The 22,414-nt window shown below is 43.0% G+C and overlaps 1 protein-coding gene across 1 annotated transcript in view; it reads left to right on the top strand.

Moving 5' to 3' along the window:
* The window catches only part of TES (testin LIM domain protein), a 28,206-nt gene extending 5,992 nt beyond the window's left edge, over window positions 1–22,214 (top strand). The window contains exons 2-7 of the mRNA XM_077338453.1: window positions 7,102–7,187; window positions 13,778–14,030; window positions 15,215–15,550; window positions 16,369–16,581; window positions 17,964–18,122; window positions 21,321–22,214. Of these exons, the coding sequence (XP_077194568.1) occupies window positions 7,102–7,187; window positions 13,778–14,030; window positions 15,215–15,550; window positions 16,369–16,581; window positions 17,964–18,122; window positions 21,321–21,512 (1,239 nt within the window). The 3' untranslated portion in view covers window positions 21,513–22,214. The remainder of the gene's footprint in view (window positions 1–7,101; window positions 7,188–13,777; window positions 14,031–15,214; window positions 15,551–16,368; window positions 16,582–17,963; window positions 18,123–21,320) is intronic.
* The last annotated feature ends 200 nt before the right edge of the window (window positions 22,215–22,414 follow it).

Genomic DNA, 22,414 nt, shown 5'->3' with positions numbered 1-22,414 from the left:
AAGGAGAGACTGGCATTGAAGCATCTCAGACATTAACTGTGTAGAATTTCTGTCTCTGTAAAAACATTCTTCAGGTTGCAATGAGAGGGAGGGGGAGACCTCATTGGTGGGCCTCTCTTTTAATAGTAATTGTGAGCATTTGTCTTTAATTAAATAGAAATTGTGCACTGGAAGTAATACTTAACATGCAGAAGCAAAGTTTCTCCTGTGGTTCATTGCAAAATGCCACTTGGCATTGGTGTATGCTAGTGCCCTTCCTAATGCTTGATGTTTTGTGGCTGCTGCCTTGGAAACTAGTTCAAAGAGAGAACTGCAGCCCAGTTCCTGTTTTCATCTATCTTCTATTAATAATAAATGGAACATGGACTGTTTAATGGCCTGTAGCTCTAAGGAGATGTATCTGTATTTTTGTATTCAACCTGTAATTATTTAATTTAATAACAATAAATGGTCAATCTTTTCATACATGTATTAATGTTATACACATACTTCCAGTTACCCTCACAATAGTACTATGACACAAAGATTATTGCTCTCATATTGCAGATGAAATTTGAGACTGAAAAAAGATGAATTGCCTAAGGCTATGGAATGAACTCTTAGCTGACCTCAGATATGATGGAGGCTTTTTCCCAACTATAGTTCATGCTCTCAGCCTCTATGCTACACTAGCTCATACACATGCATAAAACTGCCTTAGACCATGTTTGTCTAGTTCAGCCTTACTCACTGTCTATCGGCTTTACAGGATTTTAGGCAGAGAAGGGTCTTCCCCTGGAATCTGAGGCTTGTTAATAGGAGATACCAGGAACTGAACCTGAAGGTTTTTGCAGGCAAAGGAATTCCAGTGTATGTCTAGAGCAGCCTTTTTCAACCTTTCAATGGTGAATAAATTTGCAGGCTTCAGGGACCCCCTTAATGATGTCAGCTGGCCACACCTCCCTGCCCCCCCCCAAAAGTAACATAACTACAAGTACCCATTGCCTGCCTCTCACCCTCTCCACTCATAATAAAATCAGAGTCCAGTAGGACCTTTATGACCAACAAAGATTTATTCAAGGTGTGAGCTTTCGAGTGCAAGCACTCTTCGTCAGACTAAGAACTAAGTCTGACGAAGAGTGCTTGCAGTCGAAAGCTCACGCCTTGAATAGATCTTTGATGGTCTTAAAGGTCCTACTGGACTCTGATTTTATTGTGCTACTTCAGACAACACGGCTACTCATTTGAACCTCTCCAGTCATGTTTACTACTGCTACAGTGGCTCTTCATGCAGACCAGAAAAAAGGGCAAGAACCGAGAAGGCAGCCTGAACCCCCACATACTATGCCACAACCAACTCTCCCCACTTTGATTCTTACACTCATGGCCTACCCATTGAGCCATCTGGGCAGAGGTGGTCAGTTCCCTAGCTTGTGGCCAAGTCTATTAAGGCAGGAAAGGAAAGGCCACAGACCCCGTCCAGAGCTCTCACGGACCCCTGGGGGTCCAAAGACCATGGTTGGGAATCCCTGGTCTAGGGTTTATTATACTTTAATTTATAGTCCATCTTTCTCATTGGACTCAAGGTGGATTTGAAGTGTGGTTGTCTGAATCTGTTGATCGTTAAGATGATTACAAAATATGATTTGAATGAAAATAATATTTGAGCCTAATAAGAAAGGTTCCAAAGTGAGTAAAGGCTTCTTCACTGTCTCTGTATGTGACTCCAAAGACATTGGGGAAGCCATTTGTCTTGGAACTGTGTATGTCCATTTGAGTGCCCATGGACCGGTCTTGAGCCACTATGTGTAAATGGGGTATAAGCTGCAGGGATGGGGTATCTGTTTTGCTATAACATGTAAGCTGCCTTGATCCACAAGGAGATGCAGATATAAATATTTTAATAAACCAGTAATGAATTAGATCAGAATACTAGGTAGCCAAAAGGCTCATGCCTCTAGCCACATCAAGGGTTTTATAGCTGCAAAATGAGGAGAAACCAGCTTTGACCTTCAGATCTAACTCAGTTGCTAAGATGGAAGAGGTAATTGTATGATGTCCCTACCTTTGCTCCTGGTAGAAATTACTCTGGCTATGTTGAAGAATGTGGCCATAAATTGTGTCACTGGTCCACAAAGGGTCCTATCCCTGCTGATATGATCTTGTGTGATAGCTTGTGAGGCTACTGGTTGCGTTTTTCCTGCCTTTCATCCAAAGAGCCCAGGGTTATATTTTTCTGTCTTCTCACAACAACCCTGTAAAGTAGGTTAAGTTAAGAAAGAGTGACTGCCTCAAGATCACCCAGTTAAATTTCATGGCAAATGGAGATTTGAATCTAGGTCTTGTTGGTCTTTGTCCAGCATTCTGATTACTGCACCACATTTGCTTTTGTGAACAGAAGCCCATTAATTCTTATTGTCCTTTATATTTGGACACTTCTGAACAAGTCATGTAACTGTACTGGCTTGGACTTGGTTTGTTTCTCATTAGTGGTTGAATATGATGGAAGGAGGTAAAATTATTCTGATATCATGGTACCAAGGTTAGTAATCAAACTGCGCGTGATTCCAATGCATAAGAAGACAGTTTGGTGAAGAAAGGAAAGTACAACAGCTGGAGGTATCAAAATAAACTGAACATTGTTGTTGATCTGGGATACTGTGATCTCTCAAAGTTTGGACACCTTGACAAATCTCTGAGAGATATATACACTTATCCTGTAGTGTAAGCTATTAGTATGACTTCCCAGGACCACTGAGTCCATGTGACTCATATTGCCAGTGGTCTTCAACAGAATTATGTTACCTTCATGTATTTTTGTCTTCCTAAAAGGGTCTTCAGGTCCTGATCTGAATAACCCAGGCTAGCCCGGTCTTGGAAGCTGAGCAGGGTTGGTTCTGGCTAGTGTTTGGATGAGGGACCCCCAAAGTTGTAACAAAATGATAGGCAATGGCAAAACCACCTCTGAAGGTCTGTTGTCTTGGGAAAACCTTATGTGACTTTATGGCAAAGGGGGGGGGCAAACACAGCCATCTAGAACAGGGATAGTCAAACTGTGGCCCTCTAGATGTCCATGGACTACAATCCCCATGAGCCCCTGCCAGTGAACACTGGCAGGGGCTCATGGGAATTGTAGTCCATGGACATCTGGAGGGCCCCAGTTTGACTACCCCTGATCTAGAATGTCAGTGTGGTGTTGATGGCTGAGGTCTCAGATCTTGGATGCCAGGCTTCTAATCTACCTATGCTATGAGGTTTGGTGGGTGGCCTTGGGACATTTCTTCTCTCTCAACTTAACCGACTGCACAGAGTTGTTGGGTTCAACTAAAGTTCAGAGAATATACACAGATCTCAGCTTTTTTCTGGGTAGATAAAAATGCACTAGAGAGAGACACCATCTTGGCTACTTAAATCTGACTTGGAGGGGTAGGGAGACTTGGGTCCATAAAAAGAAAAATCCTATCCTACAGTATATACTTGAAAAGATGTTTCTGTGCCAGCAGTCAAAACAGGGAGAAGGGGAGGGGTTGTCAGATACACCAGAGGGGGATTGAAGCCCAGCATACTGCCAGTACGTCAGAGGGCTCACCTTGCTGGAAAGCTGCCATTTTTATACTCAGTAAAATATATGGCTGCTGTTGTTTTCATGGCTGTATTTAATGTGCTGTCCTCCATGGTGATTCAGAGATGATATTCTGTGGCAGTACTTTGGGATTTTTCACAAGTCTAGTCATTTATTTAAAACTCCAGTAATAGCACACAATTTTACTTGCTAGGGATCTTATTCTAGTACACATTTTCTAAACCAGCCCTGGAAGTGTTCTGCAGATGGGGTGGAAGTTAATTTTTAGCACATTTTTTAATTAAATGTTTCAGGTGATAGGACCATATATGGTACTGTCAACCTGTTCCCTGCTCCCAAAAGGGCCACTGATGGGGCTAGAGGGGGTGGGAAGGGGAGGGATCATGGACATACAAATCTTTGCTGGTTGAGGTTCAGCACAGGTGGTAGTGACTGGAGTCTACAGAGGTAAGTACTGTGATTTTAACTTCAGGGGGCAGTAAAGCAGCATTGGCCTACTCTGGCCCTGTTTCTGCAGGTTCCCTTAAGTGAAGAAGAACCAACTAGTAGCCAACCCAAAGTGCAGGTATGGTTCTATTCACAAATCATCTGAAAATATTTGTTGTCACTTCCTGTGCTCTGGGAGTGGCCTGGTGATGTCACATCTGGTGGAAGTGTCTGAATGTCATTTCTGGTGACATGGACTTCTGGGGATGTGGCAGGAAGGTATGGCCTGCTGGCGTCACTTCCAGGGTTTCTTGGAGCCTGGAGAATGTTTCAGGGGTGAGAAAGGCTAATCTTGTATATTGTGTCTAGTTGGATCTAGTATCTGTGCCCCCATACACATGCATTTGAGTGATCATAGAAATAAATTAAAATTTTACAAATTCTAATATTAAAAGAACTTTTGACTCCTCAGAAGTACTCCAAATTGAGAAAGTAAAGCTTTTTCAAATGCTAGGCGAGCATGTAATGCTTGGCTCTGAAGTAATATTTTAGTCATGAACGCATTGCGAAACAGATGCCTTCAATCAGTATATTTGTAGTGTCTCTGTACACAGGCTGCCTTGAAATCAGGCTAGGCATGTTTGAAATGTCAGACTTTTAAAGGGAAAAAAAAACCCCAAGTTTTAGCAGCTGACATACAGAAACCTCTTTTGGCAACATGTCAAATGACCTCTGAATCTTTCTTTCTTCCAGAGTTCCATTTATGGAGAAATTGATTCCATCCTCTTTTAAAAACTCAACGCAAGCCAGTGTGCTACAGTTTTGAGTATATTGTTTGGCGTTCAGTCAGAGTTTGACAGAAGTTCATTGTGAAGTATTTCTGTAGTTGCAATACATGCTTTGGGAGGGTGAAAAGAGTTGTTAGGAATATTAAAAAATATGCTGCTGACGGAAGCCTACTAATCTTGAGGATTTTAATGCAGCCAAAGAAAAAATATGCATGTGAGGAATACATTGACTGTCTTCAGTGAGACTTGTTCTTAAACTGCAAGATTTCCGCTCATCTCAGGAAAGCCGCCTAGCTCTTTTCTACTGAATAAATCCCTTGCTAAGGCCCTGGACCAAAATCAGAACTTAAGCAAGGCACCAGCAAGTTAATAAGTGTAAATAAAATTCTAAAATACTTCATTTGCCTGCAGTCCTAAGAACACACTTCTGTAAATAAGCCCCAATGACAATTTTATTTAGATCTCACTTTTTTTTGGGGGGGGGGGTATTTATTGGCAATTCCAACAGATTTTAAAATGTGGTATTCTATGTATTTTTATAATAATTGTTGCTTTATTTCCATTGTAAGCCACCTAATGTTTGGAATGAATAAATACAACTACTGTGACCCAAACCTACAACCTTGCTGGGTTCAGTGGTGCCACCTAGAGCCTCTGGGGTGTTGGACACCTGGAATTTCCATTATGATTAGAATACTTTATTAATTTCCATCTTGCCAAAGGACAAGCCAGTTTTGACCAGGTCACCTATTTGTCATTGATGTTCAAGGCCATGATCAGATGCTGGAGTCCCTCTGATTCCCAGCCCCAGCAACTGCGAGCCGCGCACAGCGTGGCTCGCAGTTGCTCACGGCCTGACATCAGGCCGCCACCTCAGAGAGCCACCGCCACCGCCACCGCCCGGGGGACACGCAAGACTGTAAGTTTCTAGCGCCCGCTGTATTCGTCATACAGCGGGCTTTATTAATACTCATAGAATAATAGAGTTGGAAGGGACCTCATGGGCCATCCAGTCCAACCCCCTGCACCATATCACTGACAGCTTTACATCACTTCTAGATACAGCCCAGTAGTGGGTAGTTCTATAGGAACTCCTGGAGACTATGGTAAACCAATGCAGAGGATTGATAAATATTTTTTTCCTGCTACCACTCTGAACAGCTGCAGATGTCGGAGGCAGGAAAGCTGGCACCCCTATGTATAATTTTGCACCCAGCCATTTTTTTCACACAATTTTCTCTCCTCTACTTCCCACCCTACATGGCTTTTATTCATGATTCCCAGCATAGCCTTTTTTGGGGGGGGAATATAAAGGGACCCTCCTCACATTTTCACTGGCAGCTGCTTGTATCCAACCCACAAAGCGAGAATGAATGCAGCATGTTTCATAGATGAGTTGTCTATGGCTCACTGTGCATTTCTGAGTCATCTGGAAATATCTTGATCTTATGCATATGGAAACTGGAAAAATATCCTGAACTTGGTGCATGAGGTCTGAGTATTGTCACTATTGTCATTAAAAAAAAGAGAGAATAAACTGTAGGCTGGGTCTATGGGTGCTGGTGACTGATTTCTCTCACATGCCAAATATGAGGGGCCAGTTTTTTTAAATAACTAGGTCCTTGTACAAATTTGGGTGGTTAAATCTTCTAATTGTAATTTAACTTTAAAGAGCCGAGTGGATTTTAAAAAACAGTCTAGTAGCAGTTTGTTCTATTGGGAATGTGAGCTGCTGCTGCTGCCAAAAATGTTAGAGAAATCTGTCTGTGTTTGTGCTGATCTGACTTGAGTGTAAACTACAGTTTTGGCAAGTTGCTCTTTCCTTTTTTCCTCCTCTTTCTGCTGCCGTGAGTACCGCTGTTAGACAGAAATGCTGCACACCTCTGTGGGACTTCTCCCTTTGCTGTGTATAGCCTTGAATGGAATTGACAAGGGTCACATTTTATTTTCCTACCTGCAGCCTAATACAAAACACTGTGTTTTTTGTCTTCTTGTATCAATATTTTTAGTTTCCTTTATTAATGTGCTCCTTTATCCTACAGTCTTAAGCAACTGATCTCATCTCAATATTAATAATGCAGTAGGCTGATTCCAAACATCTTAAAGGGATAACTAAAGCTCATGCAATACAGACTTGAGGGACAGAGGGCAAAGGCTGCAACAAGCAACATTAATGCCTTGCCAAATCAGGTGTTATAGTTCAATTTTTTTTTTTTTGTGAGGACTGCTGTAAGACATCACTGATGAATTGCCATGTGACTTAGAGGAAGGATGAGATCTGTTATGGGACTAAAATTTTTTGTGTGATTGTTTGTGCTTCTACAGATGGGCTTAGGGCATGAAGAAGGATTCGGAGCCCCGTGCTTGAAATGTAAAGATAAATGTGAAGGATTTGAGCTACATTTCTGGAGGTAAGAAGTAGTACTTTGTAGATGCCATTGGTGATCGCTTTAGTTTTGTTAACCACACCTGTAGAATGCAGCACGATGCCCTTGTTGGCACCAGGTAAGTGCAGCACAAAGTAGTTGAAGTCCCAGTGCAGACCTTATCAATCAGTTTTGCATCAAAGACATCTATACAGTTTATGGTAGGGATCTGGCTTAGTGGAAGATCCCAGGAATAAACCAAGTACCAAGTGACCAATTCAAAGACAAGAGGGAGGTCTTTGAGTGTCTGCTATGATAGCGGGACTCGCAACCTTTTGCTTGGTCCATTTCTAGCTATTTTTTTTCAGTGGCTGTTCTATAACCAACCTAGCAACAAGAGGTTTCATGGTCCTATTTGCTTATGCGTGGATTACCTTGACACTCCATTACTGTGACATTGTGGCAGAAGAACTGAAAACTACAATTGGGCATTGTTGGTGCTTGAATTTGTTTTTGCTCCTAGGCTTTTAAAAATAATCTCTTCCCAGTCCCTGCAAAATTGCTAATTCCAAATCCTTTATATTTTCCCATCAAATTTGATAAATCAAGTACCAGAGTAGCTTGTAACCAAACAGGCAATGCCTCAGTCAGCACATTGAGATTGTGCAACTCATTAATGACTTCATCTCATTCTTGTATATTGTGGTTTCACAGAGAGCTACATTGGACTGTGATGTAGGTGTAATCTTAGTGATTCTGGAGCCCTGGGGAATACTCCAAGGTGGGGATGGCCCTGGCCCCATATGAGGTGGGAGGGAGCACCTGCTGCTGTCAGAGGCAAACTGTTCAAGCTGAAGGTAGATAGGGCAGATTCAAACAGAGGTCTTCTTTCTACCATCTTTGGGGAGCCTGGACAGTCCTGCCCAAGTATTAGGGTAGCTACCCCCTTTTTTCTGTTGGCTATCACAATTTCCAGGAATAATTATCTAAAATATAAATTACACCTTTGGGACAGCCAAAATTACTTAATGTTGTATTGGCTTTGATGCTTATTCATCATTATTAATTTAATAAAACTATGGATCTTTATTTTTCTGAGGAAAATTTTCCATTTGTAAAGCACTGGAAATTCTGGGATGGAAAAATTTCCACTCCACATCTCTTGACCACAATAAATGTATATAAATTGTGTTTTGCATGAGAGCTTCCAATACCATTACATTCCTTTCCACTAGAGGGGAGTATAGCATTTGTTGTAATATGAAGCGTGCTATAACTAACTTTTATGCTCTAAGCCAGGGGTAGTCAAACCGCGGCCCTCCAGATGTCCATGGACTACAATTGCCATGAGCCCCTGCCAGCATTTGCTGGCAGTAGTCCATGGACATCTGGAGGGCCGCGGTTTGACTACCCCTGCTCTAAGCTATAGTCTAAGCTTACCACTCTGAGTTTGTATGTTCCTGTAGCGTGAAGTTGCAAAGTGTTAATCTCTTATTTCACATGACCTTGGAATGCCAATAGAATAATCCTAAAATTGCCATATTTTGAAAAACAAAAAAGAGGACACATTTCCTGAGTGACTACTTCAAATAAGTGATCACTATAACAAATCTCATTTTAAATAATGCTACTATTTAAGCTGTGATTATTGTTACTAACTAGGGAGATTCCTAACCTTCTAACTCCAAAAGATATTTTCATCACTTTTAAAAAAAAGAGGCCCAAGTATGGACACCAAAAAAGGTACATCTGATTCAACTTTAAATAATCCAGATCAAATTGTAATGAATTCCCTACATCAGAGCAAAAGTGGCATAGTTTCAAATTCTCCACGCTAATGATATCAGGAGTCGAAGTCTCAGTTGCCTTAACTACATTAAGAATTATATGCCTGATCTGTTCTGTGCCTTCTCATTTTCTCTGGAACCTATGTGATAACTTATTGGTACCTTGACTTGAACTCATAGCAAGTGCTCTCCCAGGAGAGGACTTGCTGCGCTTTAAGTCAAGCAAAGAAGTCAAGAACCTTAGATTCTTGGAAAGTCCTGGATGCTGCTGGAACAGTAACCCCCAAAATATATTGCTTAGAGCAGATAGCGTTCTGGGGCCCTCCAGAGCAACCTAGGCCCTGGGGGTCCTGTCTTGGTAGCCTGATGACTTCTGATGAATAGCAGTGTTGCCAGCAGCTTATAATATGACATTTTTGATGTTGAAGCCAGATGGTTAACAAGATTCAAGCCCTGACCTGGGTGGGCCAGGCTAACACATTTGCATTAGATCTTAGCATAGGCTAGTACTTGGATGGGAGACCACTAAGGTAGAACACGGTTGCTATGCAGATGTAGGCAATGGCAAATCCACCTCTGTTAGTCTCTTGATTTGAAAATCCTATGGCTGTGACTAAATGGCAAAAGCCTCCTCAAAACCCAGAACAAAAAGCTATTCTATATCAAGCCCAGAAATAGTCTTTTCAGAAGTAAATACTACTTTATTCAGTATTTCTTGCTCCCAGGAAAATGTTCTTAGTATTCCAGCTGTAACCTATTAATGAGGATGACCCTGGCCAAGCTCCTGGCTGCTAGAGCATTTCACTAACATAGCGTTGCCATTAGTGTAACTCACTCTACCTTTAAAGCTGATCCAGAAACTGCACCTGGAGCATTGGCTCCAGATTGGGGACCAAATCAGATGGAAGGTTTTGGTTCTTAGCTTTGAAGCCCTAAATTATACGGGACTCTACTATCTTTGGGACTGCTCCTCCCATTACTCTCCTCAAAGGGCATTAAGGGCTAGCAGCAGAAATCTATTAAGGATCCTTGGCTCCAACAAGATAAAACTGGTCAGAGCCTAGTTGGTACTGGTCCCGGACTGGTAGAACATTGGACCTCAGACTGTTCCACAGGGCTTGCCAAACTGTATTCCTTAGGAAGGTTCAATACTATGCCACCCCCCAATCCCACAATGGATTTTATGGGCAATATTAGAGTTCAATTTATTGAAAATTTAAATTCAAATTGGAGTTTATTTTTTATTTCAGAATAGTTATGTGATCTTCATTATGCTGTGATCTGCCTTGAGTCTGTTGAGATAGGGCAGAATAGGAGTTAAATTAAAAAAAATAAAACATAAGATCCTGAATCCTAGTACTTCTTAATTTTTGTTGTCAAGTTGTAGCTGACTCATGGTGTCCCCATGGGGTTTTCAAAGCAAGAGATGTTCAGAGGTGGTTTGCCATTGCCTGCCTCTGCATAGGGACCCTGGTTTTCCTTGAAGTTCTCCCACCCAAATACTAGCCAGGGTTGATCCTGTTTAGCTTCCAAAGTCTGTTGAGATTGGGTTAGCCCGGGTTACCTAGTTCAGGGCTAAATCCTAATACTAGGATATAAGAATTCATGCAAAAAGGAGATGGGCAATAGTTATTGGTTTTGAGGTGGAATTCATCCGTTCATATTTTCCAGTATATTAAATAGTGGCTTTAAAGTTTTTATAAGCTATTAAAAATAAAACTTGCCACGGAAAAAAAATCTGCCAGGCGATAAATGAAACCTGTTATGGACAACTAATGAGTTCAGCACTAGTGTTGCCGTTACTTTATTTGAGGCCCCCGTGCCCCTTCTGGGAGGAGCCCACTTGTCCTGCCATCTTAGAAATGTTTGGCTTGCCCTTTTCTAGAAAGTAGCTTCAGTTGGACATCCTGTGATGCGGGGTAGCAGTAGGGGAAACTAAGAAAAAGGCGTGAGTGGGCCATATCGACATGGGTGAGTTTTCATAAATAAATCCTGCATTGTACAGGGGTTGGACTAGGTGACCTTATATAATAAACTAAATAATCCTGAGGTAACATGGCTAACTAGTTAGGCTATGGTAGCCAGAAAGATTATTCCAATCAGGTAAGGTAATCTGTATGGCTGTTTTGATCCGTTTTAAATACAATACCCACATTCTGGTCATAACAGAAGAGACAGCTGGTGACCTAAACCTGTAATTAAAGGGTGTTCCTTGATGTTCCTTGGCCTTATTAGCCTTCCCCTTTGAGCCCACTGCCAAAATCACCATCTTAAGCTTTCCCTCCCACTCAACTAATTCAAAGGACATCTCCCCACCCTCCCTCCATGAAAATCAAACTAGTGATTAGATTTTATCTACATGTAATAAAATTCTTTGGTATATGTGGTAATAAACTGAAGAATGTTGCGGGGGTTCCTGAAGCCTGAAGGATATTTCAGAGGTTTCTCAACAGTGTGGCTTAGAGCACTGATGTGAACCTACACTTGGAGTCAGAAATGGGCTGGATGAGAGTGAGCAACCTGAAACATAATCATAGGTTCTTGGGGTTAGTAGGAAGGCGCCAGACACTTGAGATCTTTCCTGCATTAGATGGTGTTATACTCTACTATAAAAGCCAGTTTGGGGATGCTGCTTGATACAGCAATCACCTTAGAAAATCAGGTGCCTGCAGTGGTTCAGAGTACTCTTCCTGGTTTTAGCTGGTGCATCAACTGTGTCCATTCTTGGCTCAGACAGTTCTTGCCACACACTTTAGTAGTGTGTAGACTGGACTATTTATTTATTTACTAGTAATCAAGCCCGCTGCAACTAATACAGCAGGCGCTAGGTTAGGAAGCCCCCGGCAGTTGGGCGGAGCGCGGCTGCTGGGGGCTCCCTGCCTGGCGGCCTGACGCGGTGAGAGGCGCAAAACGCCTCTCGCCGCATCAAGCCAACGGCCAAGGGAGCCCCCGGCAGCTGCGCTCCGCCTGACTGCCGGGGGCTCCCTAACCTAGCGCTTCGCACCTCCCGACGCGTCAGGCCGCCGGTAAGGAAGCAACTGCGAGCCGCGCTCCACGCGGCTCGCAGTTGCTTCCTTGTCGGAAGGGCGGGAATCGGCCGGGCCAATCGGCAGGCGCTTTGCGCCTGCCGATTGGCCCGGCCGATGGTCTGTCTGGAGGAAGGGGCCAATCAGGCCCCTTCTTCATCACGGACTAAGCCCGCCCTAACTCCTCCCACAAAGCGCTTAGCGCTTTATTTAGTCCGCGGCGCCGCGGGCATGTTAAGGATTATATTTATATACCACCCTACCCAAAGACTCAGGGCAGTTCACATAAAGCAGAAACGATACAGGTAACTTAGTTTAACAGTAATAAAGTGATAACAACAGACAACATAGAACAGTAGAAAAATATGGAAAGCACATACTGATAGCCCAGTGGGTTGGGCGGAATGGCAGTGGATGCTGTAGGAGGGAGAATTAGGGCCCATGGGAAGTGGTGGTTCAGATCGACCTCAACCAAATGCCTGGTGAAGGGAGCTGCCTTTTGCAGGCCCTGCAGAAATATTCAAGTTCCATCAGGCCCCTGATCTCTTCTGGGAGCTCATTCTAGCAGGTGAGGGCCAGGATGGAGAGAGCTCTGTCCCTGGTTGAGATCAAGTGAGCTTCCCTGGAGCCAGGGATCACCAGAAAGTTGGAAGTGCAGGACTGTAATGCTCTTTGGGGGTTGTAAGAGAGGCGATCCCTCAGGTACACTGGGCCCAGACTGCATATGGCCTTAAAGGTGATAACCAGAACTGATCCAGAATTCAAACAGAAGCCAGTGCAGCTGCTGGAGGATGGGCTGAATATTGGAACTTTGTGGTTTTGCTGTGAGGACCCTGGCAGCTGCGTTCTGGACCAGTTGCAGTTTCCAGATCAAAATCAAGGGCAGGCCTGCATAGAGCTAGTTGCAGAAGTCCAGTCTAGAGGTGACCGTTGTGTGGATCACTGTGGCTAGGTGTTCTGGGGCCAAGTAGTTAGGCTTGGCAAAGATGATAGAATACCAGCTGTGCTGCCATCATGCTTCCAGGCAGCTGGCTAATGTTTCTGGGGGAGAGTCAGGGCGGCCTTCCATCAGGAGGAAGAGCTGCACTTGGGAGTGTTCAGAAGCTGCAGCTAGTGCAGAATGCTGCCACATGTCACACTGATACTATAGAAATTGTAGGGGTGTCTGAAGGACTGTATTCTCCCATACATTTCTATCTGGGATTTAAGATTTACAGGGAGAGTCCCTTTGACAGTCCCACCAATAAAAAAAAACCCCACATCTAGTGGTCACGTGAGAGCAGACCTTTTCAGTGGCAGCTTCACAATTATAGAGCACCCTCCACCGGGAGGTGTGGTCGCCCCCCTCACTTTCAATTTTCAGGGTTATATTTGACTAATTTAGCATTTATTTATTGGCAGACCTAATTTGAAAGTTTAAGTTATGGCCTTTTATGTGTGTGCTTTTAAAAAAAATAGTTGCTTTATTTATCTTGTAAGCTGTCATGAGATCTAAGTGGCTAATTAATGTTTTAACTAAATAACTGTATACAGTCTGGAACAAGAAGAACTAATTGCTTTTTACATTTGTAGAGGGTGTGGCAGGACCCCTCTATATCAGGGGTAGTCAACCTGTGGTCCTCCAGATGCCCATGGACTACAATTCCCATGAGCCTCTGCTAGCGAATGCTGGCAGTGGCTCATGGGAATTGTAGTCCAGGAACGTGTGTAGGACCGCAGGTTGACTACCCCTGCTCTATATCACACTTCCCCCAGGCTCCTTCTAACCTCTTGGCATTCCTGGTGATTCCATCTTAAGGGTGGCTTTCTCTTGAACCACTAGAAAAATATGTCGAAATTGCAAGTGTGGGCAAGAGGAGCATGATGTTCCCACCAGCAATGAAGATGATCGTAAAGTGGGGAAGCTCTTTGAAGACACAAAATACACAACCTTGATTGCCAAGCTGAAGACTGATGGCATCCCTGTGTACAAGCGCAATGTCATGATACTGACAAATCCAGTGGCAGCCAAGAAGAATGTGTCCATCAATACAGTAACGTATGAATGGGCGCCTCCTGTTCAAAATCAAACCCTGGTGAGAGATCTATGTTGGTGGGGTTTGGGCAAATGGGAAAGCATATACGTCAAAGGGTTGGGATGGGTCTAAAGATCCTTCAGAGTCTCACTGATATAAAGCAACTTTAACATGTAGTCAGACACTTGGTCGTCATAAGCCATGATTTCCACAGTGAATGTCACTGCAGAGGAACTGGGTCTGACCATCTAATCTCTAGCCTCTGAGTACTATGAAACTGTCAAGTGCTGAGTGGGAGGGAGTAGTTGGGAGACGTGAGAGAGCTGGGCCACTGAGAGATCGGTGGTGTTAATGGCTAGGATTAAACAGCGGTGTTAGCAGTGTTCACTGCCACTTAGGATGATTTATGAATTCCCAGATGAGCTGTTCAAAAACGGCTTACAGAAATGGGTTATACTGTTGGAAAATGTGCATAATTTATGTCATTGTTTAAAAGCTAAGAAAAACACTCAGGCCCACCACATTTCTGTTACTGTATATGGTCAGAACGAATTTGATGTTGTCATCCAAATCAAAAGCTCCCTTTTTATTAACTGTTCTTTTAGATGATAGCTGGATAACCTTGTTGGGTTGTTTTGGTTTGGTTTTTATTTTCCTGTTCCTCTTGTTTCCTGCTTCAATCCTGAGTCACATTAATGTGCTGCTGTGCTGTGTGACCTAAAGCAGGAGGCTGGCACTCTGCGTGGGACCTCTCATTGCAAGAAGTTTGCAGGGGCTTTATTTTTTTAAGACTTATTTTTGTTCCAGTTTTAATTATTTAACGTCTTTCACCTTTAAGTTTTTGATCAGGCTAGATGGCCTTATACACGCACAGACACACACATCTGCATTCAACATTATTCCTCTATAAAAAAAGTAAAGATTGCAATTAGTAAATTTGAAACTCCTGTGCAAGAACTTTCCAAAGATATTCAGTGCTATCTAAACAGTACTGGAGCCTGTATATTCCACAGGAGTAAACATATGCCTTCATATTGTAAAATCTCTGCGTTCAGTTATGTGTGCAATTAAGTACGATCTCACAATGAACTGGTCTCCTGTTCATCCCTTTCCACCCTCCACATCTTGCCGTTGGTTCCAGGAACAAGTTTTCCTAAGTGCTACTGATCTGCCTTTTGTTTGGAAAGCTGAATTCACGGGGCCATCAGATAACTTAATTCTGGCAATCATTCCTGGCTTTTTAGGCAAGGCACTATATGCAGATGCTTCCGAAGGAGAAGCAGCCCGTGGCTGGCTCGGAAGGCGCTCAGTACAGAAAGAAACAGTTGGCAAAGCAGCTGCCTGCTCACGATCAGGATCCTTCCAAATGCCACGAGCTGACTCCTAATGAGGTGAAGCAGATGGAGCAATTTGTGAAGAAATACAAGAACGAGGCGCTTGGGGTGGGAGACGTCAAGCTCCCGAGTGAAGTGGAAGCAAAAGGCAACGAGAAGAATGTTCCGAGCAATGGAGAGAGGGGCACCTCAGCCACAGTAGGAGCCATGGAAGACAAGCTGGCTGGTCAGAAGGGATCACAATATGTAAGTATGTATCTGGGACTATTCTGTGCAACAATCTGCAAAGAGGAGCAAGCCTAGAGACCCGATGTGCAAGCAGGTTGGTTTTTTAAAAAAACTTGTGATATTGTAAGTCGTGCTAATAGTCTTTCCATATTTGGTGTATCACCTGATTATTAGCTTTTTTAACTATTGAAAGGGGCAGGGGGTTTTAAGAACTAAAATTAACAAGGCAAATGTGATTTCTTCTAGGTCTCCCCCAATAACAATATTTTGACATATATATTTGGAAATGTACTGTTCTGATTTTTGTTACTTATGGGGGAAAGGCACATGAAATGGGTTATGTTCCCCCACTTAATTAATTTGTCGATAAGGCGGCTGCTAGCCAGACTTCAGTAGATCAAGCCACATTTGACGGCTGCAGTGAGATCAATATTTTTGCTTCTTCGAGATGCTTGGAGAAGATGCTGTATTTAAATGAAAGCCATTAGTTCCAAGGAGGAAGAGTGCGGTGGGTTTATTTTTGGCTCGCTGCTGATTGTTCCCTCCTCAAGGTGAACACAGATGAATCCTTGCAAGGGACTAAAGTTCCCTGTATAGAAAGAGTGTGTATATTGTGAGTAGATGTAAAGTGAGATGTTTTGTCATGGTTAGCCTTTCACTGAGATCTCAAAACTGATTTCAGTACAAAACATGTTTACGACAACAGTTGTCCTCTGTTGAATAGCTTAGATTGATAGTGTACCAAAATCAGTATGTTGTATATTTCAGTAAACTAATTCCATGTATGCATCAGTTTCTTCCAGAGAGCCCAGCATGACACTGTGGTTTCATTACAGTCCTGTTTCAGGTGCAAGCTGAATATGAAAGGAGACCCAGCTGTCTACGCTGAGCGCGCTGGTTATGACAAGCTCTGGCACCCTGCTTGTTTTGTCTGCTGTACCTGTAGTGAACTCCTGGTAGATATGATCTACTTCTGGAAGAATGGCAAGCTGTACTGCGGCAGGCACTACTGTGACAGTGAAAAACCTCGCTGTGCTGGATGCGATGAAGTAAGCAGAATCCCCCTTTTGCTTATCTTCCCCTAAGTTCATTGCATGAACTCCTTACCCATAAGAAATGCTTTGCTGTTAGTCCAGGGATCAATTTAGTCCAGTTCTCTAACAGCGTCCAACTACCGTATATACTCACATATAAGCCGACCCACATATAAGCCAAGTCACTTAATTACACCACAAAATGCTGGGAAAACTTATTGACTCACATATAAGCCGAGGGTGGTGTTTGGATAGTGGCTTTTTCTACTTTCCTCCCCTCCCCCCTGTTTTGCACAGGATTTTTTCTCTTTTCTTTCCACCCTCCTCTTTCTCTCTGACCCCTCTTGCCTTTATTCCTTGCTCAAGGGGCATTTCCTCCTTCTGCTCTCCCTCTGAGACAGAGGCTTCAGAGCTTCCTGGAGAGCTTCCTGCAACACGTGCTAGCCTTCTGCTAGCCTCGTTAAGGCAGGGAGGGGGGGAGGCAGAGACTGCTCTTTCCCTCCCAGGCTTGCTGCATCTCTGTTGTTCCTGCCTCTGCTTCTTCAAGCAAGTATACATCTCCTACCCCCATCCTCTTGTCTTGTCTGGAAGCTATTTTTTTAAATACCCGCATATAAGCCGAGGGAGACTTTTTCAGCTTTAAAAAAAGGGCTGAAAAACTCTGCTTATATATGAGTGTATATGGTAAATGCTCCATGGAAGGCTTGCAAAGTGAGGGCCTGCTACAGGTAGTAGCAGTACACAAGAGTTCAATGCGAGTGCTGTCTGTTGAGGCACCTGTGCTAGTTCAAGTGTGCCGCAAACTCATGTTGCCTCTGCCATTTGTGAAACCCAACAGATCAGCTGTATGTGTGTAATTTTCCTCCGCAGAGGGGTCTCTCACTAATAGATCGGTCTAGTGGTACTTCTGCGTTGTTTTTTCTTTGACGTCTTCCGTTTCCATGTATTAGTTTGTATAGATCTCTACTCAGGGCACTTGTATTGTGCTTTTCTTTACAAATGAATACAAGGTGGCTTACAACAGTTTAAAAGCATTGAAAAGTCCTAGACTACAGACAACATTAAAAATATAAATTATCATCCTCTTTAGTACAGATTTGGCTGTCAGTACAGAATCATTGGTTTAAAAGCCCTTCTAAACAATTCCACCAAGGATAATTTTCTAAAATTTAACCGATGAGAAGCCTTCTCAACAAACAGACTTAGGAAAGCTATTCTAGAAACTGAGAGCCTGTGCAGAAAATGGCTGAGCATGGGCAAAACCTGCTTGTGTCTGTGCTTAGAACAGCACAATAAACATCTCTTGGCCGGAAGGAATATTTCCCATTTTTAAAACTGCAGGAAGAATAAAATAATTATGCCAGGTAGTGTCTGATAACCTTGTCTTCCTCCCATAGCTAATATTCAGCAACGAGTACACCCAGGCAGAAGGTCAAAGCTGGCATCTGAAACACTTCTGCTGCTTTGACTGTGACTGTGTTTTGGCCGGAGAGATCTATGTCATGGTAAATGAAAAGCCTGTCTGCAAACCATGCTACGTCAAGAACCATGCTGTGGTAAGAGAATCATGGTTGCCCAGTATTCAGAGTTCTAATGTAAATCCTAGTAACGTGTACAAATATACTTTCCTAGGGTAACAATTTCTTGGGGGAGCACAGCCAAAATGGAAGGGAATTGGGAAGGAGCCCTGATCACAATTTACAGTGAAGGCCCTGTAGAGACACTGTACAATTTGTGTACAGTGTACACCTGATTTTTTAAAAAATATATGTTTAACAATTAAACACATATACAATTGAACATGTGTTTTAAACCCCAGGTTTAAATTGTAAAGTGAACATGTGTTAGCTCTTTTCAAAAGGTGTGCATGCAGATTGTATGAGTATTCACAGTAATATGCGGCCAGGACTGCAGTCTTGAACCAGACACTTGGTTTAATGGCATTGTATAAGCTCTAGGATTACTTTGATAAACTAACTGTATTTGCAAAAGTTAAGTTAATTATAAATGAGCCTTTGGACATTGTGCAATGACTGGGAACGTAAGAGGGGAGTATCAAAACAATGCTGTATATTTCCTTCCAAGATTAGAGGGTGATGTGAGAGATGGTTCTGTAGCCTACTTTTATAGAACAGAAATAGTTCATAAAAGTATAAAATGCATTGATTTGATCCCTTGACCATTTCCCCCAATGGAGTTTAACTTTGATATAAATCCAATATAGTGTGTGAAAATTTTAAGTAGGTGCAGTTTTGTAGTGGAGTTAGTAATGTCAGATGCTAACTATACGTAGAAGGAAGAGTATCAGGGTTCATAACCCCGCTAGGATGCTTAGTAGTGTTTTCAAATATTTTCATTGGCTTGGGTGCACTGGAGGGTTTTCCACATGCACCAAGGTTCTTGCAGCAGTTGGGGTGGAAAGGATATTACCTCCTTGCACTAAAGTAGGCATAGCATATCTCAAACTGGTTTTCCACTGATTCTAGGCATTGTGCTGCCCATTTCTGGGATGGTTGTATCTCTGGTTAGCCATTCCCCTTAGATATAGGCACATGGGTATATCAAAACATCTTTCATACAGTACAGTGGTTGTACTGATAAGGAAGGGAAGTAATAAGACATCCTGTTCTCCAGCAGTTGCCTGCCTGTTGAAGGACTCCAAATTGAACTAGGGATAGGATTTTTTAAAAAAATAAGGATCATACTTGACCCTTGGTGTAGTGATTAAGAGTGGCAGCTTCTAATCTGGAGCGCTGAGTTTGATTCCCTACACCTCCACATCAGCCAGCTGGGTGATCTTGAGCTAGTCACAGTCCAGTTAGAGCTGTTCTCACAGACCAGTCTTTGTTAGAGCTCATTCTGCCCCACCTACCTCACTACTCTTGGGTAGTGAAGAGCAGACTATAAAAACCAACCCTTTTTCTTCTTCTATGCCAATTTCCATTGTATTTCAATGTGATAATCAAGACTGGTTTAATCAGCACATCAACTTGTATGCGTCTTCACTTTGTTTAATCCCACAATGTCCCACAACCTGCTTATGTTAAGGCTTAAGGTTATGAAAAGTTTCTTTTTATATGAGTTCCCAGTCATTATTTGTTAGGTGACTTGTAGGAGTGCCGTTCAAGAGCCCTCTTGGAACTAGTGGGAAAAGCATTTTTGAACTATGTCCTTTGTACATTGTGATTCTCACTGACCCATGCACTGCAAAGGTAATTTAGGAAATGCAAGACTCAGAGTCAGTTTGGTATAGTGGTTAGGAGTGTGGACTTCTAATATGGCATGCTGGGTTCGATTCTGCACTCCCCCACATGCAGCCAGCTGGGTGACCTTGGGCTGATTAAACTGTTCTGACTGAGCAGTGAAATCAGGGCTCTCTCAGCCTCACCCAGCTCACAGGGTGTTAGTTGTGGGGAGAGGAAAGAGAAGGTGAATGTAAGCCCCTTTGAGCCTCTAATCGGGTAGAGAAAAGCAGCATATAAGAACCAATTCTTCTTCTTCTTCTTTCTTCTTCTAATACAGTTTGAAGGAGCTGGAGAAAGTCCGTGAAGCCACCCCCTTGTATATCATACTGAAGCACTAGTACCTATCCAGGGAAATTAAGTGGCATTGTGTTTACGAGTTCATTAGTTATTATTATTATTATTATTATTATTATTATTATTATTATTATTATTATTATGGTATTTATACCCCGCCTCCCCCCGAAGGCTTGAGGCGGCTTACATAACCCCATCCCCTAAAACCATAAAATAACAATAAGTTCCAATAAATTTACAATAGTTGGTAACCAATTGGTCACAGTGGCAACAATGATGGCTTAATCTTACTCATTTAGTCTCTGCATCCTCAACTACGGGAGGGGGGGGTGACACTCTTTACCGCCAGTTTGTGAGGGGGGAGCTGATCTTCTTACCGCCCAGCCTCAACTATAAACCTGGTGGAAGAGCTCCGTCTTACAGGCCCTGCGGAATGCTGGTAATTCCCGCAGGGCCCTCAGCTCTTCCGGGAGCTCATTCCACCAGGTTGGGGCCAGGACCGAGAAGGCCCTGGCCCTGGTCGAGGCCGGGAACGACCAATAGGTTAGCCCACGCAGAGCGTAAAGCCCTGCGGGGGGGGGGGGGGATATAGGGCGAAAGGCAGTCCCTCATATATGCTGGGCCTAAACCATGGAAGGTCAGAACCAAAACCTTGAACCTTACATGAACCTTACAAAACCTTGAATTACAATTCCCATGTCTCCCCAGCCATATACTTGTTCACTGTTTACAGTTTCAGTCTGTAAATATTCTTTATTTCGATCTTCCTGCACTTTCCAGAGGAAAGTTTTCACAAGAAAGCAACTGCGAGCCACGCTCTGCGCGGCTCGCAGTTGCTCCTTTGCCGCCGGCCTGACCCGCCGGAGCGTGTCAGGCTGCTGCCCAAGGGAGCCCCCGGCAGTCGCGCGGAGCGCGGCTGCCGGGGGCTCCCTGCCCGACGGCCTGATGCAGTGAGAGGCGCTTCTCGCCGCGTCAGGCCGCCGACCAAGGGAGACTCCCATGCCTACCGCCCGCTGTATTTTAGGTACAGCGGGCTTGATTACTAGTAGGTAATAAAATTCATCTTACGTTATACCGTATCCTGAGCCTAAAAGCTATTCATGAGGAATGTGATACTGACTGCAGCCAGAATGCCTTTTGTTAACTGTGCACGACACCTCTGAAGTTCTTTAAATGTGGGAAGTAATTAATTTGTCTCCTTTGTCTGGTCACCAGGTCTGCCAAGGTTGCCACAATGCAATTGACCCAGAAGTTCAACGTGTGAGCTACAACAACTTTAATTGGCATGCAACCACTGAGTGTTTCCTGTGCTCTTGCTGTAGCAAGTGTCTCATCGGCCAGAAGTTTATGCCAGTCGAAGGAATGGTCTTTTGCTCGGTAGAATGTAAGAAGAAGATGATGTCCTAAGCAGAAGAATATCCAGATGGAATAAAAGCTTTGCCTTACTTTAAAGTCCTCTGCATTTCTACTGTTCAAGTATAATATTCTGGAACATTTTTAACAAAACCCAGTATATTAATCCAACATGGCAAATGCCAAAGATTTTACATAATTCACCTGATAGCTTTTGATTAGTACTTAAGCAAATCTGTATTCTTAATGCTTTTGATTTCTTGTTGCAAATGTAGGAGGCTTAATATTCTCTATGAATTTCAGCGAGTACCCAAATCTGGGTGTGGTGCAGCTTACTTTATTACGAGGCCTTATACAAAAAGCAAGACAGTAGCACATGTCCACTCCTGGACTGTATCACCTCAGTCTGTGGTGAAGTGACCGAGTTCTCCCAACATATGCACAACTAGCACAAACAATATGTTAATCTGTCTCTGACTAATAATACATTTGCAGGAAGTCTTTAAAGTAGAGAACAGTATTCAGACTTTTGAAACCTAAATGTATTATGGAGTGGTACAGCCCATCCAGAAATAAACCATATTGGCTTGCTCACTGTTTGGCAGTTTTAACATAATAAAGATGAATTATTTTAGCAGGTTTCTACTTTCCTTGGGATCTTTAAAATAAAGTCTTAAGTGTTGTGGCACAGCCTTTGATTATTGTATGAAATGGCTTCCATTATTCATTAAATTTAAAACAGCATAAAATTTTAAATTCTGTGCTTAGAATGTGTCCTTGTTTCCTGCTAGACTGAAGTTTTGTCAGGATGCAAATGGGTCTGTTTTGTCTGACATGTGGGTTTTCCTTGTCACATCTCATAGGGATAGTTGGTCTTTCTTTCTGACTGTCTTATATGCAGTAACAGGAAACATTTAAAATGTGCACTACAAGAACTTGCTAATACAGAGAAGCAA

The sequence above is a fragment of the Paroedura picta genome, chromosome 5 (assembly GCF_049243985.1).
Source record: "Paroedura picta isolate Pp20150507F chromosome 5, Ppicta_v3.0, whole genome shotgun sequence".
NCBI classification, from domain to species: domain Eukaryota; kingdom Metazoa; phylum Chordata; class Lepidosauria; order Squamata; family Gekkonidae; genus Paroedura; species Paroedura picta.
This window is presented reverse-complemented; position numbering and strand designations above follow the sequence as displayed.